General features: G+C 48.5%; 1 protein-coding gene across 1 annotated transcript in view; it reads left to right on the forward strand.

The window, feature by feature from the left end:
• The window catches only part of Dst (dystonin), a 287,116-nt gene that overhangs the window by 198,621 nt on the left and 69,339 nt on the right, over positions 1-19,156 (forward strand). Inside the window, exons 51-54 of the mRNA XM_013019154.1 lie at positions 330-529; positions 1,999-2,488; positions 4,048-5,519; positions 18,661-18,822. Coding sequence (XP_012874608.1) covers positions 330-529; positions 1,999-2,488; positions 4,048-5,519; positions 18,661-18,822 — 2,324 coding nt within the window. The remainder of the gene's footprint in view (positions 1-329; positions 530-1,998; positions 2,489-4,047; positions 5,520-18,660; positions 18,823-19,156) is intronic.

Genomic DNA, 19,156 nt, shown 5'->3' on the forward strand with positions numbered 1-19,156 from the left:
CTACTAGGTCAGCCACACCTTAGCCCAAACAACTGGTTGTCAATGTATGATTTGAATGGAGGAGAATTACTGAGATAAATATTCAGATTTGGAGGCCAGTTGCTTTGAAATAGATAAAGATTTGATACTAAAGAACAGGAATCAAAGATCAGATTGTTGTAGAATTTGAATAAGATATTCTAGGACTTGTAAAAGGAATTAAGAGATCTCAGTGTCTTGTTTACTTTAACGAATGCCTCATAGTCTTCTAAAGTTGGATTCAGATCCTTTGCTATAGTTGTATTAAATGTATAAAAAAACCACATACCAATGTTACCCTTTTCTTTAAGATTCCAAGTGGCAAGAACTCAACCAGTTGACAATTGATAGACAGCAAAAGCTGGAAGAATCCTCCAATAATCTAACCCAATTCCAGACTGCAGAGACCCAGTTAAAACAGTGGCTTGTGGAGAAGGAGCTGATGGTCAATGTCCTGGGACCCTTGTCAACTGACCCAAACATGCTGAGCACGCAAAGACAGCAGGTGCAGGTGAGCACTGCGCGTAAAGCCAGCAGGCTCGGGTGAGCACGCAAGGACAGCACGCAAGAACAGTGCCTGACGGATGATCCAAACAACCAAGGCGCAGTGCTGAGCCTTACCAGGGCAAACACTGCCATTATGAATCCTCAAGCTGTGACCAGGTGGCTCTAATGGCCTTAGGGGATGCCTGGGATGCTTCAGGTCCTCCTGAGACACATGGTTCCTGGGATGCCCAAAGCTGTGACTTTCTGAGAGGTGCAATATGAGGCTTCCCAGAGGAAGGTCCGGAGCCTGCGTTTGGGGCAGCCTCAGTGTGTTGCTCACATTGTGGGCCATCTTTGAAGTATTAACGTGATCCTTTAGGAGTATTTTTATGAGAAGCTAGTCCATGGTTTTTATTGCTTGGAAAGTACCCCTTTGAGGTTTTATTCATTTTGATGGTGATAGTAGATAGGGAAATGTGTAAAACTTGTGGAGGAGCCAGAATGGAAAGAGGATAAAGGACAGGGGACCACACAGGAGTTTTGATTCAGGGCAGAGACCTCCACAGGGCAGACCCTGTGCGGTGGAAGAGGACTCCACAGGGCAGACCCTGTGCGGTGGAAGAGGACTCCACAGGGCAGACCCTGTGCACAGTACAGCAGCAGAAGCCTTTGCTGTGGTTTTAGATGTTACTAAGTGTGAACAACGTGCTCAGAACAAGGAAGGAGGCTCTGCAGCTGATGAAGATGAGTCAGGCCTAGGAGTTTAGAGTCACATGTACTAGGAGTTTAGAGTCACATGTACTAGGAGTTTAGAGTCACATGTACTAGTTCATATCTGTTCATAATCTAAAGAGAATGAAAACAAAGAGAGAAAAATAAATATCTGGTGAGAAATATTTGACTCATGAGAGTAATCTACCAGATACAGGTAGATAAATACAAGGTAGATGTAAACATTTAAAAAGAGATGAAATATACTAAAGAAATCTTGGCTCAATTCTTTGATGAGAGTCATGTTAAATTGGTGCATTCTGAGTGACATGTTTTCCACCTACCACTTTTAAAGTTTTATCTTTTAAAAACCTTAGAAACCAGTACATGAGTGCAGTGTGTTCTAACACTGTTATTACTGCGAGATTTCTTTAATGCAGGATGCTAAAAAAAAACAGTTCATACATCCTGCGAGTAGAGAAAGGCAGATGTGCCATTAGTGTAGTATGAACTTTCCAATAGCAGCATCCCCAGAATACTTGTTATTTTTTCATTTCCAGTGGCAGAATGTGATTATTTTAGACAGGATGTCATCTTGAAACACTTTGAATTAGTTTACTTAGCACTAATTACCCTGCCCGCTAAATTAAATTTAGGAAAGTATTAACTTAAAGAAAAACATTAAAACCTCTAAATAGGTACCATTTCTGTCTCCTGGATGCTCAAAGTCATGTTTTGTAAAATTATACTATAATTTTGTTCGTGTTTGCCTTATTTCCTTAGATCCTGTTGCAAGAATTTGACACGCGGAGGCCTCAGTATGAGCAGCTGGTGGCTGCCGGGCAAGGCATCCTGAGCCGACCTGGAGAGGACCTCTCCTCACATGGTGTGGTGAAGGAGCAGCTGGCCACTGTGACCCAGAAGTGGGATGGTCTGACGGGACAATTGAGTGACAGGTGTGATCGGATTGACCAAGCCATTGTGAAGAGCACCCAGTATCAGAGCCTGCTGCGAAGCCTTTCCGATAAGCTGGCCGAGCTGGACAGTCAGTTCTGCCTAGCCGTGAGTGCCCATCCAGGCGCTGTGAACCAGCAGCTGGAAATGGCCCAAAAGCTGAAGCAGGAAATAGAGCAAGAAAGGAAGCAGATAAAAGCGGCCCGGGCACTCAGCGAGGACCTGTCAGCACTGGTTAGAGAGGAGTACTTGAAAGCGGAGCTCACCAGGCAGCTAGAGGGCGTCGTGAAGTCATTCAATGACATCGAGCACAAAGCAGGTTTGTCTGTCTGCTCTTTACACATTCATGGGGCACAGTTCCTGACCACCCTGGACCCCGGGGGTACCAGGTGGAAGAGAGGCTGCATGAGGGGCGGCACAGGTCTGTGATGAGCCTGGCACGTGAAGGCCCAGGACAGATTGCATAGGGCAGAGAAGTATAGCCTTTGACAAAATCCACCTAATGAAGGCCCATTAAGATTTAAAATTTGGGTTCTTCCAAATTGATTTTTTTTTTTTGTAGTTGTGGGGCTTGAACTCCGGGCTGGATGCTGTCCCTGAGCTTTTTGCTCAAGGTTAGCACTCTACCACTTTTAGCTCCACTTCTGGTTTTCTGGTAGTTAATTGGAGAAAAGAGTCCCACAAACTTCCTGCCCAGGCTGGCTTTGAACCTCAATCCTCAGATCTCAGTCTCCTGAGTATCTAGGATTACAGGCGTGAGCCACCAGCATCAAGCTTCCAAACTGATTCTAAGTTAATATTTTTCCTACCTGATATTTTATTTCATCAGAAAAAATAGGTAAGTAGTTCTTAAGGAGACTTTGTGTCATTTTCTTACCTATTTGATTCTATCACAGAAAAACCTTCTGGAAAAATGTGTGAATTTCTCTCTCTTTGTAGAGGCAAGTCACTGAGATTGGGTCTTGCTAAGTAGCGCAGGCTGGCTTAGAATACACTGTGTAGCATAGGCTGTCCTTGAACTCAGGCCCTCCTGCCCATGTCTCTGTAGTGCTGGAAGGGACACCACCAGCACCAGCGTCACTCTGTGTGTCTGTCCTCCTCTCACCTGTGCAGCAGTGCTGTGGCTGAAGTGCTGCTAGGTAGCGGAGCCCGTGAGCCAAGCAAGGCCTGCGGAGTGGGTGGCCGGCAGGACTTGCCGAAGGAGGACACATTAGTTGCTGCGCTTTTTCTGTCTGAAAAATAACAGTAGTTTCTAGGCTTTGCGCCTAGTAAATACTCAACTTATATTTTTTACTGATTGGACTTTTTAATTGTTATTATTGACTACAGCAATCATTTCAGACTAATTACTGGACCCAGAAGCAACTTAGGGTAGCACAGAGAAACGATTGGGGCAGTGCCTGGCTTAATCTCTTCAGAGCTGCTAGACCAAATGCATAATCAGACCTCCTCAGTACTGCCAGAATTACAGAAGCCAGAAGTCATATTTGATAAGAGGTGATTATTCATCAACATAACTCAGAACACTACCACTCTCTCTCCTCTGCTCTGGACCAGAGAAGACACTGGAATAGGCCATGTGTATATGACTGCATCTTTACCTGTTTTCTTTGTTTTCCTCTCCTGTCTGCCTTCTACTTCCTGCCTCAGTCATCCTTTACTGTTGTATGTGCCTCTGGTTGCTTTTCTTCTCTGCCCATAACTCGTTTGCTTGCAGCTCATGTAGTCAGTGCCAGAAGCCTTGACTTTGAGATAACCCTGTCCAAATTCTGAGGCAGATCTCACTTGGAGATTTTTTTTTAAAAAAAATTGTCTTGTTATAGATTGCATTTCCATCTTAATGTAAAACAAACATATCTATACTTTCCTCCATTTCAGAGAATCACGTCCAGCACCTTCAGTCAGCCTGTGCAAGCTCTCATCAATTTCAACAAATGTCCAGAGACTTCCAGACTTGGCTGGATACCAAGAAAGAAGAGCAAGTCAAGTTTCACCCAATATCAGCTAAGCTTGATGTCCTGGAGTCCTTAATTAAAGATCAGAAAGACTTTGGCCAAACTTTGACTGCACAGTCGACTGTTTATGAGAAAACCATCGCAGAAGGTGAGAATCTGCTACTGAAAACGCAAGGAGCCGAGAAGGCATCCTTACAGCTGCAGCTCAACACCATTAAAACCGCCTGGGATGGACTCAAGCAGCAGGCCAGGGAAAGAGAGAGCAAGTTACAGGATGCTTTGGAGAAAGCTCTCAAGTACAGAGCGCATCTGGAGACCTTGCAGCCCTGGATCGAGGCGTGCCAGCACAGTCTGAACCAAGTGGCATTCCGACTAGATCCCTCTGACACTGAGAACTCTCTCGCTAAGTTAAAATCTCTGCAGAAGGAAATGGACCAGCACTTCGGTACAGTGGAGCTCTTGAGCAGCACAGCGGAGTGTCTGCTCAGCGTGTGCGAGGTGGACAAGGAGACTGTTAAAGATGAGAGCACCTCCATGGTCCAGAAGGTCCGCCTAGTCACCGAGCAGCTTCACAACAAGAAATCCTCCCTGGAGAACATGGCCCAGAGGTGGAAGGAGCTCCAGGAAGTTTCCAGAGATGCTGAAAGGCAGCTGCAGTGTGCAAAGGAACAGCTGAGTGTCCATGACTCTCTAGGCCCCCAGGCTCACAGCAGCAAGCATCTGAGCATGCTGCAGGCTCAGCAGAGGTCACTGCAGGCCGTGGGGCAGCAGGTGGACCTGGCCAGAAGGCTTGTCCAAGACCTCGTGGTGGGGGCCACGGACGCAAATGGTGCTGCGGAGGTTTTACTGCAGGCAGAGACGTTGGCCCAGGAGCACAGCTCACTGAGCCAGCAGGTGGCAGACAGGTGTTCTTTTCTAGAGACCAAACTTCAAGGCATCGGACACTTCCAGAATTCCATCCGAGAAATGTTCTCCCAGTTTGCAGAGTGTGATGATGAGTTGGACAGTATGGCCCCCGTGGGGAGAGACATGGACACACTGCAGAATCAAAAGGAGGCCATCCAAGCCTTTCTGAAGAAGCTGGAAGCCCTCATGGTGAGCAACGACAATGCTAATAAAACCTGCAAGATGATGCTGGCCTCGGAGGAACCCACTCCGGACCTGGTGGGAATCAAAAGGGACTTGGAGGCCTTGAGCAAGCAGTGCCACAAGCTGCTGGATCGCACGCAGGCCCGCGGGGAGCAGGTGGCGGGGACCACCGAGCGTCTGGGCCAGTTCTACAGCAAGCTGGGAGACTTTTCTGACCAGCTTCGGAAGGCGGAGGAGCACGAGGAATCCCAGGGTCCGGTTGGCATGGAAACAGAGGCCATCAATCAGCAGCTTGAGACATTCAGGGTAGGCAACTCTTCATCCTCACGGACTGGCTTTATTAAGAGAAGTTTCTAGTTGGTCTGCAAAGGTGGTGGCCAATGCTTTATAAGTTGTAGAGAGAGAAAGACTGCAGGCAGTATAGCAGAGAGTACTAGGCAGTATGGCAGAGAGGAGTGCAGGTGCATGGCAGAAAAGATACTGGGAAGCATGGTATAAAGCTTTCCCAGCAATGCTGTGTCTGCGTAAGTGTGCGGGTCAGTGTCAAGGCATGGGCAGTTCTGAGCCTGCAGGGCAGGGGTGTGGTGGTGCGTCTTCCTGTGGGGAGACCCGGATGCTGCCAGGCGGTCCTGGAGGCTGGAGTGGCATCCAGGCGAGTGTGAGGCTGATGCCCGGGAGTTGCTGATGGCACTGGCGATGACCAGAGCTGCCCTTGACCACCACATACTCGGCTCCCAGGAGTTTCTTTAATGGTGCATTATTGTCTTTGCCGGTTCTTTCTCTGACTGAAGTCTTCTTATCCTTTAATTTCTTCTGCAGACCTTTTCATTTGAAAAATTCATTGTGTCACTCCGTGTTATAATCCTGGTTTCAACAAGATCTTGGGCTCTTGCCTCAGGATGAGGAATAGATTATTTTGATTGGGTGGTGTAGGCTCCTCTGTCACTTGATAGCCTCGGGACCCCTGGTCGCCGGTCCCTGAGAGCCATGCATTTGCTGTCTGGCCGTGGATAAATCTCTGCGAAGGAAAGTATAGTTGTAGTACCCCGTTAGCACACAGAGAATAAACCAAGACCAAGTGAAAGCACTTTGCAAAACTTCACGTTAAGTTAAAGGTTGAGCTCAGCAGAAGGGTGTGTACTTGGCCTGTGTGACGCCTCAGGTCTGGTCCCCAGTAGGTGTGCACGCACACCCTGTGTACACACATGCACATGCTCTGCAGGTTGTCTCCCACGGGAAGTGACTGTTGGTCATCTTCCTTCCAGATTGTGTGCCATTGTATCTGGCACACGGCTTACCGTGTTTGTCTTTTAACCACACGACTGAAGTTTGAAAAAGAACTCCAAATTGATTTCTTAATATTATTTGCTATTTATAAAATGCCATTGAAGCCCAGAGCCTTGCCCTTGAAGACATTTTCACAAGTCTGTGACTCTGACGGAGCCTGGGTGGTGCACACATTTGTCCCAGCACTGAGGAGGCTGAGGCAGGAGGACTGTGAGTTCAAGTCCACCTGACTTACAAAGCTCTCAAATGCTCTTCTTTCTGATATGCAAGTTTAAGATTTCATGTTTCATTTGGGAATCCCATATTAGAAAAATAATAGCTCTATAGCAATTGCTATCTCAAAGACAGAAAGCTTAGGAGTGACTCTTGTGTAGACAGAACCTTTGGAATTTTCCATAGAATTCTGGCAAAACTTCGGAGTTTCCATGATAGTAAGTAAGCAGTCCTTTTACTAGCAACACCTGACATGCTGTCTGCCTTTGCAAGACATTGTCCACACAAGGTGCAGTGAGAACACAGCTCTGTGCAGAACTGAAGGAAAGGAGAGCCAGGAGACCGAGGGGTCTCGTCATCATTCCATGGAGAGTGTCTGGTACGTTGAAACGCACCAGGTAGCATCATCACCACTGGGGCGACAGGAGGGAAAGGGAAGAGAGATGGGGGGAGGGGAGAGAGAAGAGAGAGCTTGTCTTATTTATGAAGAAAAATGCAATCATGTCTCCCTAATCCATTCAGCATGCTGTGTTTGTTTATTCTCTGATGGTGTGGAAGAGGCGGATTGATTTTTCTTGAACTTCTCTACTGAGTTGGGTCTCTACTAAGCGGGGCAGGAGGAAAGAAGGCCCCTACTGCTCTCAAGGCCTCTAGCATCAGATTATCTTCAAATGCAAGATAGTTTATCCAGTCCTATAAGTTTCTACTGCTGTATTTATCAAAGGCAGGTGTCACTGACTTCAGTGAGCACCAGGAATCCATCATATTCCTGTGATGTCATTCACAGCCAATCAGATCCGATCATCATAATCATTATCACCCTGTGGAAATGATTTACTTTCAGTGAGGATCAAAGAAAAACAAAGCTAGAGGTTTTCATGAGGACCCCAACACAGTCTCATCCCAGCTGTGTTGGACCCTCCCTGCCTCCGTGAGGCCAGGGCAGAAAAAAGCAAAATAAGTCATGAAGGTCTCACCTCACACTCTGCTTATTGTCTGCTTATCTTTTCTTCCTCCTCCAGCTCCTCTTGTGTGTGGGGGCGGGGGGGGGGGAGGGAGGAAGGGGACCTGAACACAGTGCTATCCCGTAGCTTTTTCCTTTGAGGCTGGTACTCTACTATTTGAGCCACAGCTCCACTTCCAGATATTCGCTGGGTAAATTGTAGATTAGAATCTTAAGCACTTTCTTGCCAGGTCTGGCCTTGAACCGTGATCCTCAGATCTCAGCCTCCTGAGTAGCTGGGATTATAGGCATGAGTCCTGGCACCTGGCTTAACATTTGCTCTAGCCACTATTTTTACATCAAAGAGGCATTTATGAATGAAAGAACACCTGGGAAAGACCACACCTGGCTGTTGTGGAGCTGGGCTGTGTGGAGTGCCGTTAATGCCGCTTTGCTCATCCACCCAGTCCTGGCAGGAGGGGGCTGCCTTCTCCCTGCAGCGCACAGGGAGAGTTCAGAACTGACCGGAGGGCTGTGGAGAGGGAGCGTGGTCGTCAGGTCCTCTTCCTCTTCAGGTCCTGCAGACCTCTCCCTTTGCCATGGGTAAAGGAGCTGTTCCAAGGGCTTCCAGCCCGAGCTCCTACAAAACAGGAGTGTTGTTTTGGTTTAGCTGTAGTTCTTGGCATTTGTGTCTATTTTTAACTGGATAAACTATAGCACCATTTTAAAGTGACCCCAAACCAGAGGCAGACTGTATGTAGTGTGTACCGTCAATTATATACACAGACAGACAGACATTGCTGTCACTTACAAATGTGGAGTTACTTCCAGGCTGTGGGTGCACGTGTCTGTATATGTGTACATGTGTGCATTTGTGTATATATGCATACGTGTGTGGGTATGTGTCTCTACATACATGCATCTGTATGTGGTATATGTGTGCGCCTGTGTGTATGCATGTGTATGTGTGCATCTGTGTGTATGCATGTGTGTGTGCATCTGTGTGTGCCAGCCCCCCCATCATTGTTCACCAGCAGCATAGGGTGGGGATATAAGTGCTGCGTTGGCACATCAAGTGCAGGTTTTGGAGCCGCTCAAGAATGACGCTTCTCTAGGAAAATGTCCTAGACTTTTCTCATGTATGTGTAATTGTTTTAATTTCAAGATGGTTTCTTTTGTCAGTATTTTAATGTCAAATGTACTTTCAGATTTTACTTTTGTTGTAGTTTCTCAGAAGGAAATTGAATCCATACATACATTACTTGCTGGATGTGTTTGTTTTGTTTTGTGTTTTCCTTCCAAATCTGAACTTTTAGTTTCAATTGGTAACCTTTATATAGTTGGTCACCTTCTAGTATGTGGACTGTTTTCCTGAAAACCTCATTAAGGATGAGCAAGCTCAGTCAGTCTTACTACTATAGTAGTTTACTAGCAGAAAAACAAGTGCTGGTTTAGGTTACAAGTAAAGTTCACATGAAGATAAACACCAAGATAGATAATGAATCTAGGCAGTATCCTAAGCTTGTTTCTGTTGTGGGTGGTATCTGAAACTTCCACTTTCTTTCTATTAAAATTACTTTCCAATGAAATATGGAAATATTGGTATTGATAACCTGAAAAGTTCTCAATCAGTTTCTTAGCTTGGAAAGTGTTGGGTACTTCCAGTTTCCATTAGTTAATCATCTGTTTTAGAAAGAAGAACATAAATTGTGATTCCTGCCTGTGTTTTTATTTGTAGCACATAATACACATGTCTCATTGAGCTTCTAATAGAGATGTCACGAGCTGTAGGGTCCAAGAGAGACATCCATCAGTTTGCAGGACATATAATGTTAATTTATGTGAATGTTTCACCCAATTGCATTGAACTCCTTCAGCTCTGAAAACTCATATTTAAGTGGATTGCACTTGGTGGTAAGATTATTTTTACAACAGATTTAACTTGAGGGCTGGGAAGGTGGCTCAGTGTTAGAGTGTTTGCCTCACATGCATGAGGCCCTGGGTTCGATTCCTCAGTACCACATAAACAGAAAAAGCTGTAAGTGGCGCTGTGGCTCAAGTGATAGAGCACTAGCCTTGAGCTGAAGAGCTGAGGGACAGCGCCCAGGCCCAGAGTTCAGGCCCTATGACCAGAAAAAAAAAAAAAAAAAGTATTGTGATTCCATTATATCTGAAAAGCAGTGCTGAACTCTTCTTCTAGAAGACCATCACTCAACTCTTCATTATGTATTTTTCTCATGAAAGGGAATAAATATCATGATTAATAATGTAACACTTTGATATATCTCGATAGTATTAACATTACAGACTACAACATGTACAATGGCTACGTAGACAGAGTATCAGAGGAAGAGAAAGTGGCCCTGTTCTCTGTGTTCCTATGTGAAATCAGATGTGACTTTGAAAGGTGTTATCAAACAACAGAGCACATGTAAATTACTCCCATCACCTCTAATGTATTAATGGCAAAGATTTTTAATTTGAGTCAGGATATAGTAAGTAAGCAAACTGGCCTGTAAATGAACTCAGAAAAGAATGTTCTTAACCACAGTCAATCAGAGCACGTTTTCCATTCTTCCTACATGCAAAGTCTGCTGTGCGGCATGCAAGGCGGCAGAGGCCGTGTGCAATTCTGTGTCTGTCCTTTCCCCAGGGTCAGTATTCTGACAGCAGGCACTACCTGTTGAGTAATTGAATTTATGAATGAGTCGTTCATGAAGATTTTAGGATGTACCGCCTACACCACTGTAGGTCTCAGGTTGTTCTTCATGCCTTTTCTTGACACTCAAATAACACTGTGGCACCGAGTCAGGGTGTAAGGTACCCCACACAGCAGCTGCTCTTCCTGTGAGCCCTGCTGTCAGGTACCTGCAGTGTTTAGGGGCAGGTGTTCTTGCTGCTTCATGGAAATGGACTTGCTTATGTGACTTTCCAGGCGTCTACCTCAAGAGCAGCACTGGAATAAGACCCCTGGTCTCCTCTAACTCCTGGCATTCGCTTACTTTCTCTCCTCTGTACTGACAACTGTGATGGGTCATCAGTGAACTCAGCCTGGGCTGTGTCCCTTATCTTTTTTTGCTTAAGGCTAGCACTCTACTACTTAAACAACAGCTCCACTTCCTGCTCTTTGGTGATTAATTGGAGATAAGGGTCTCTCTGATTTGTTGGCTTGGGCTGGCTCCTGTCCTCCATCCTCAGGTCTCAGCTTCCCATGGAGATGGTATTGCCCTGAAGCCACTGCCCCCAGCTGATGTGGGTATTTTTATGCTTAGTTTCTCCTGTAGGTGACAACATGGAAATGCATTTTCTGCTTAGTGGTGGCCACACTCGATTGCAAATAATAGTGCTGAGAAGACACATTACCCATGCAGAGGGCTGAATATGAACAGACATTTTTCTTACTGAGTCTTGTCACTTAAACACTATTCTCTCAGTAAAGGTTCAAGAGGGCCTCCCCTCTTCCCTCAGGTTCCACTCTACTCAAAGCGTTTCTTATTGTTACTGAGTAGTTGTACAAAGGAGTTACAGTTTCAAACGATATTTTATGGGATTGAAACAAGACACCACACCGTTCCTGAAATGGCCACCACCTGCTACTCTGGCAATGTTCCTTTCATTAAAAAATGCATGGACTCATGAAATAAAACTGTGATTCTGCTACAGACTCTGAAGTTGGGCTTGCTGAACTTGGTTTTAAAACAATATTTAAGCATATTTGCATAATAGATTAAAAACCCACCCATGGCTGTGATTTGATTAACTGTCCAGCAACTTCCTGCTTTGTTGTAGAGGGCCTGCGTCGACAGTCACATCTCAGCAAGGCCCACCTCCACCAGACGCACCTCTACCTCTACCAGTCCTTCCTCCACCTCCACCTCCACCTCTACCAGTCCTTCCTCCACCTCCACCTCCACCTCCACCAGTCCTTCCTCCACCTCCACCTCCACCTCTACCTCTACCAGTCCTTCCTCTACCTCCACCTCCACCTCCACCAGTCCTTCCTCCACCTCCACCTCCACCTCTACCTCTACCAGTCCTTCCTCCACCTCCACCTCCACCTCCACCTCTACCTCTACCTCCACCTCCACCTCCACCAGTCCTTCCTCCACCTCCACCTCCACCAGTCCTTCCTCCACCTCCACCTCCACCTCTACCTCCACCTCCACCTCTACCTCTACCTCCACCTCCACCTCCACCTCCACCAGTCCTTCCTCCACCTCCACCTCCACCTCCACCTCTACCTCCACCTTCACCTCTACCTCTACCTCCACCTCCACCTCCACCAGTCCTTCCTCCACCTCCACCTCTACCTCTACCTCCACCTCTACCAGTCCTTCCTCCACCTCCACCTCCACCAGTCCTTCCTCCACCTCCACCTCTACCTCCACCTCCACCTCCACCTCCACCTCTATCTCTACCAGTCCTTCCTCTACCTCCACCTCCACCTCTACCTCCACCTCTATCTCTACCAGTCCTTCCTCTACCTCCACCTCCACCTCCACCTCTACCTCCACCTCCACCTCCACCTCCACCTCTATCTCTACAGTCCTTCCTCTACCTCCACCTCCACCTCTACCTCCACCTCTATCTCTACCAGTCCTTCCTCTACCTCCACCTCCACCTCTACCTCCACCTCTACCAGTCCTTCCTCCACCTCCACCTCCACCTCCACCAGTCTTTCCTTCACCTCCACCTCTATCAGTCCTTCGTCTACCTCCACCTCCACCAGTCCTTCCTCTACCTCCATCCCCATCACCTCCCCCACCCCTCCTCCATCTTCACCCCACCCCCATGAGACCTTACTCTGGGCCAGGCCTGTAGCCATAACTTCCAGCCCACAGGTACTTGAGCCTGGGCTTACCCAGGGAAGACTTGGAAGAACTCTGACTCTGTGTGGCTGGTGGCTGTGTGGGGACGGGGTCTGAGTGCCGGCCTTACCTCCCCCTTAGGCAGTAGGGGAGCCCAGGGCCTCCCCAGGGCCTCTTTCTGGGCTCCAGGCCCTCCATCCCTGGGGGTTTGGCAGCCCCGCCCTGGGGTTGCCAGACCAGGCAGTCAAGTGCTGACGTCACTGCTGAGCTGTTGCATCCAGCCCAGCCGACCAGCCGGCCGGAGGGGAGGCAGGCCTGAACTGGAAGTTGGGCGGGGGAGGTGGTGGCTCTGAGGTGAGAGGCCAGTGAACCTGGAGCCCTGGAGGGCTGGGACCTAGCAGATGCCGCCTGTGGACGGAGGACATTTGGACACGGGCTGGAGAGGATGGCCAGGGAGCCTGCACCCTGAGCCCGGGCCGGGCAGTGCCGGGCTCCGCAGCTCAGGGTGGCTCCGCGCACGGCCCTCTCCAGCGCAGCCCCGCTGTGCCTGGCTGGGCGGCCACTGCAGCAGCAGCAGCAGCAGCAGCAGCAGCAGCAGCAGCAGCAGCGCTCCCTTCCTCCCGGAGCAGAGCTCTGACCGTGAGTCCCACCCTGCCTCAGAGAAGCCGCCAGGACCCCAGGACCCCCTCCGCATCCACCGTTGCTCAGGTGGAGTCAGCCTTAAGGAAGAATACCGGTCGAATCTTTAAAGAGAAGCTTCTGACTGCTTACTTTAAAGGACTGTGAAATCTACCCCTGCTGTCTGAAGTCTCCCCCAGGCAGAAGCTTCCCGGGGAAGAAAAACTGCCTTTCAGATCAAGATTATTTACACAGCTCCCGCCTCACTCCGAGAAAAGAAAAGAAAACCTTTTACTTTTTTTTTTTATAACGTTAGACTTAACTTATTTTCTCTGAAGATTGATTCTGTGCCTTAACCTGAACAGTACATTGTCTTTTAAGTTTCTGAAACATGGCTTATTTATAAAGGAATTGGAGTTTTGCAAGGTATCTTGAAGTGGATTACAGTTAAACAGACCTCAGCCTATTTAAAAAAATAGCTTGTTCTTTGGGAAATTTTAATCTAGAAACTTCAGATGCAACATTAGACTCCAAAGGGAAAGCCGGGCTGCGGAGTGCTGCGGGTGAGCGGCTGCTGAGTGTGTGTTTGTTTTTCTGTGTTTGCACTGTGTGGAAGGGAACTTGGGGGTTGGGAGAGACAGAGAAGTCGATTGCTGCTCGCTGTCCTGGATGCACTTTACATACGCTTAGGCTCTGTCCCCAGTCCCTGGGTGAAAGGACTGATTCTCCCCGCCTCCTGTTACCTCTTCCTGGATCTGGTGTCTCCATGCGGGGCGCGCTGCCCAGCGAGGCTGACGGGTGGACTTCCCTGCAAGATGCTTTACCTTCTGGCTTCCTTTCTGTGCCAGCCCCAGTGTTTGTTTTGACTAGCTCCAGAATGGGAAAGCCACTGAGCCGACCTGACTGTCTACGTCAGAACCCGCCCTGTGTGGGGAAGGGGGAAGAGGAGGAGGACCTGAACATTGAAGACTGCTATGTGCCCCAGCGGTCCATCTACGACACCGTGCGACTCAATGAGCAGATAGACTCGGGCTCCAAGGGCAGCCTGTGCTCCAGGCACGTCAGCGAGCGGACTCTGCCCTACGGTCACCGAACTCTGGATGGGAGTTCTTTATGCTCTAACAGTGCCTTGACTACACCCAGTGCCTTTGAGCCGCGGGGTCGTGAAGCTAACAAACTCGATGAAAAGATGATCTTCGATGCACTCAAACTAAATAGTGATGTCATTCGGACCTCAGGATTACCCAAAGCTAAGTCTCATGCTGAAAAGAAAGAACATAGGCGGTCATGGAGGATGCTTGTCCCAGCCAACTTTGTGGATTATGCAAACAAAGGTGATAGCGCCAGTGTTGAACCTGCGGAGGGCTCTGAGGTTGTTCCCAAGGCCAGCAGCAGGTGCAGGTGGGGAACGAACTCCCTCACCTCTGAGGATGAGGACGCTGGTTTGTGTGGCCCCGCAGCCGAGAGAGAGGACAGACAGGACCGCGTCACGGAAGACAAGCGAAGACTGAGAAGTTTGAGCTCCGCTGATGATATTCGTGCAGCAGAGCAGTGTAGATCGTGTTTTCCTGTGAATTCCACCAGTGAACAGAAAATCCCGCTGCTTCCGTGCAGTGACGCCCACCTCGATGATCATTTCAGAGTGGCTTCGCAGGATGTGCTGCGGCTCAGCGAAACCAAACGTGCAAGTGTCCAAAGGGAACATCGTCACCTGCAGGACGACCAGAAAGGGAGTCCTGAGTATCATCCATTGATGACGCCAGGAGATGGCGGAAAGGAATCCTACGGGGCGTCACAAAGTGGGGGGAATCTGAAGGACCCCCCTCAGGATTTACCTCTTTCTCCTACAGCCCTGGGGGGTTGTGGGAACACAGGTTTGCTGGAAACTGGCACACGGTTGGCACAGTGTGATTCACAGGAGCCTGGCCGGGCCTCTGCGGGGAAAGGGGCGGTGGAGGCGGCCCACACAAAGCGCTCCCAGAAACTCAAGCCAGCAAGAAAGAAGGTAGGGCCCAGGAAAGCCGAGATTCAGGCAGGAGTGTCAGACGTTGTCTGCAATGGCTTCCAGCCCATGCAGGTAATTAACAGAAATGTGAAACTGCGATGCCCGGAGCCTCTGGTCTGTGGCAGAGTGCTCAACAGTGTGTGGAACGGGGCTGGAGCCCCTTGGTTTAGGTGGGTGGGAGGTTGACTAATGCCCACAAGCTGTGCCAGCTGCTGACAAGACCAGTGAAGAGAACCTACCTGCCTAGGGGCCTGCAGGGGGTGGCTGTCCCCTCTGTTCAAAAAGTCTCCCCATGAATTAGGCCATGCCAGACTTCTGCAGGAGCTCTGGTTTAACACTGCCATTTAAGGGCGCTTCTCTTGGGTTTGTTGACCTTGCACAGGCTTGGTCATGAGGTGCAAACAGTGTGAGAGTGTGGTGGTCTGCAGATGGCTGAGGAGCTTTTGGATGTGGTAGAAAGGTCTCCGGAGCCCTGCCTTGGGAGTGGAGTTGCCGCTGCACTGTTTTGTGCAGGAATTACAGTGCGGAACTTTCCGAGAACTCAGAAAGCAGCTTGGGAAGGAGTGCAGGCTGTTTATCAAGCCTGTAATTTTTTTCTTCCCTCTCAGATTGAAGTTCAGTTATTTTGGTACTGTTACTAAACTCTTCTGGTAAATGAGTTTTCTGTGTGTGTGTGTGTGTCTTGGGTGTGTGTTTTTCTGTGGGTTTACTGGGTAAAGTTTCTCCTCCCATGTATTATGTTACCACCAAGAGATAAGGAATTTAGTCAGGATCAGGAAAAAAACCCAACAACCAACAACTGCCCTAGTCTCCTGGTTTTTGAATACCTAGCAAGCGGCCTGCAGATTTAAAAGTTTATCTGCTTTCCCCACTCCACCCCCCATAATGGATTTGTGTATTTGTAGATAGTAGATTTTTTTGTATGGTTTATACCACTTTAGAAAATGATTATAAACTCACCTACACCTGCTCAGCTCTACAGCCTTAACATTAAAGCCAAGATCAAAAGTTAAGAAAGACAATTTACTAGAACATTAGATTATTTGTCCTAAAAACATTCCCCCAAAGTATAATGTACTTACTGTCCAAGTTCCTGAAAGTAAGACACAGCATTTTGTTAGATCCCTCGCTCTTGGTAACTATCATAATGGCCAAAGCCAGTAGCAGTTTTGCTGGACCTCTCACTCTTGGTAAGTGACCATATCTACTTCGGAGAAGTAGAACTTTGAAAGTAATGTAGAAAAGAAAGAGTCTTGTTCTAAAATTCTGTTTTCACATTGCTGCAACTTCTTATTGGTGTATTGGAATTTAAAACCTTACAAATGTATGAAAAACTTTTCAGTTCAGTTCTTCCTGGTTTGGGAGATTTTATCATTGCTTTAATTATATATAGCTGATTTTTTCAAATATCCAGTATTTTTTTTTTTTTGGTCAGTCATAGGACTTGAACTCTGGGCCTGAGCGCTGTCCCTCAGCTCTTCAGCTCAAGGTGAGCACTCTACCGCTTGAGCCACAGCACCACTTCTGGTTTTTAAGTGGTTTATTGGAGATAAGAGTCTCACAGACTTTCCTGCCCGGGCTGGCTTTGAATAGTGATCCTCAGATCTCAGTCTCCTGAGTAGCTAGGATTATAGGCATGAGCCACTGGTGCCGGGCTGTATCTAGTATTTTTATATAGGGAACAGTTAGCCAGTATGGAAATTGTTTATAATGAATTTTCTGTGAAAGAAAAATCAGCTTGGACTTTTGGCTACCAAAGGACTTGTAGAGGAAATGATCACTAATTTGTAGCAACATAGGAGTGTCCTGTGTGCTAGGCAGCAGGCCACGTCTCGAAAGTTTGTCTCCTGTAGCCTCTCCATCTTTCAGAATTGTTTCTTTACACCGTGCTTGTGATTTTCTTGTGTGATGCTGGTGGCTTCTGGCCCCAGGGACCCCAGGACCTCGTGCATGTGAAGCAGGTGCTGTCACGGAGCCTCAGCCATAGCCTTGAAGTGCTCTTGTAATATTTGCCTTTATTCTGTTGTCATGTATTCTGTTTAACCATTCCTTTATTATTTATGTAATGACTCAGAGCGCCTAACCATATTTTACCCTAATATTTGCCTGCAATTACCTTTCCTTAGTGAAAATAATAGACATTTCTCATGCATTCTCCAGGCCCCGCATTATACACATTCATGCTGACTGTGCGTGAACTGGTGTGTCTGCCCCCAGTGTTATCTGATAAGAGACTGATGACATCCACCTGAACACACAGCTGTAATTTTCCTATGCTGTTTTCAATTCAGCAAATAAACATTGGGCACATATTTCATTCAAGAGACTGTGATAGGCCCTGGCCCTAGAACTAGGGCAAAGGAAGCAGATAGTAATGGAATATGAAGTGTACTCCAGCATGTTGGCCCCTGAGTTGGCTGGGGAGCACTGGCAAGCACTGGGGAGCCAGGGATCCCGGGCTGCTGTGCCCTGACATGTGGCAGACCGTCCCGCAGGAGAGGGCCCTGTGCCAGGCTGAATGACCTCGAGGGCTGGTGGTGTCCGCACCCCAGCCATCTCCACACATGCTTGTCCCTTTCTTGTCTTGCCTTTATCCTTGGTGCCCTCGAAGGCCATGCTTGACTCTTCCTGGTACTGTACTGTAGCTTAGCAGCTCTGGCAGGCCGTGTGCTTGGCATCTAGATCACTTCATCTTGCCCGTGGCCTTGGCCGCCACTTCCTGTCTCAAGCTCCAGTCTCCAGTGTGCAGTGCCATCCTCATGGGCGCCTCGAAGGAGGCCTGGCCCAGCCATGCCCATCCTCATGGGCTCCTTGAAGGAGGCCTGGCCCAGCCATGCCCATCCTCATGGGTGCCTCGAAGGAGGCCTGGCCAGCAGCTCCATCCTCATGGGTGCCTCGAAGGAGGCCTGGCCAGCAGCTCCATCCTCATGGGCTCCTTGAAGGAGGCCTGGCCAGCAGCTCCATCCTCATGAGTGCTTTGAAGAGGCCTGGCCCAGCAGCACCCATCTTGGCTCCATCTTAGCATCTTTCTCCTGTTTCCTCTTTGGTGACTGCGGCTTCATGGGATTGGGGTATCGCGGCGCGGCACCTTTATGGACCTCCTCTAAGAGGAGCCTCCTTTGCTCTCACTGTGTCCATGGAGTTTTCTCAAGTCATGGGTCTTACCACTTTGCTCCTTAGCATTTTCCAGAACTCTTTTACTACAGTTAATTGGAGATAATAGGCTTTCCTGCTTTGATAATGAGGCACTAAGGAGACACATAATTCTATCTTCTTAATTTTGTAGGTAGTCTGATTTGATAAACTTAGCGTATCTCTCCTTGGTTCTCAGTGACTTCACTATGCTGCAGATTTATTTTTGTGTTTTGATTTCCTTCTTTGTTTTGTTTTTCTTTTTGCCTTGATATTGTTACTCAGACCATAGGCGTGGCACGGGCACAGGCTCTGACCATGAAGCGTTTACCTCTACAGTATTGATAGCGTTGACTACGTGGTGGCTAAGTCATTGCTTGTTACAGACTTGGTTGTTGTTCAGAAGTGGAACCCTTCCCATTATGGGTCTTCCCACTGCAGGCGTTCCAGAAAGAAGAGATCGAGCCCCTGCAGGGGAAGCAGCAGGACATGAACTGGCTGGGCCAGGGCCTCATTCAAAGTGCGGGCAAGGGCACCAGCACGCAGGGCCTGGAGCAGGACCTGGACGAGGCCAACGTGCGGTGGAAGATGCTCAACAAGAAGGTACGACCCTCCTAGCGCTCCTGTCCATGACCCCTCGTCCACTTCCTGCACGTGGCTGCCCTTCACGTGGCTGCACACTGCATGGCCCACCCAGCTGGAGCGAACGGGGCCCGGGGCCCGTCCCTGCCAGTGTCTCATCAGGACAGAGACACAGCCGCTGGTGCTGCAGCTCTGCTGGCCAACCCTTGGCCCGTGGCCCGAGCCAGAAAGCATGCACACCTCTGCTGCGCGCAGCCTCTGCCCCCAGCTGGCCACGGACGAACTGACGGATGGACGCAGGCTCCATGCTGCTGGGTAGTCATCTTTCAAAAGAATCTGGAGTCCATCTCCCTCC

The sequence above is a fragment of the Dipodomys ordii genome, unplaced genomic scaffold (genome assembly GCF_000151885.1).
Source record: "Dipodomys ordii isolate 6190 unplaced genomic scaffold, Dord_2.0 Scaffold44, whole genome shotgun sequence".
NCBI classification, from domain to species: domain Eukaryota; kingdom Metazoa; phylum Chordata; class Mammalia; order Rodentia; family Heteromyidae; genus Dipodomys; species Dipodomys ordii.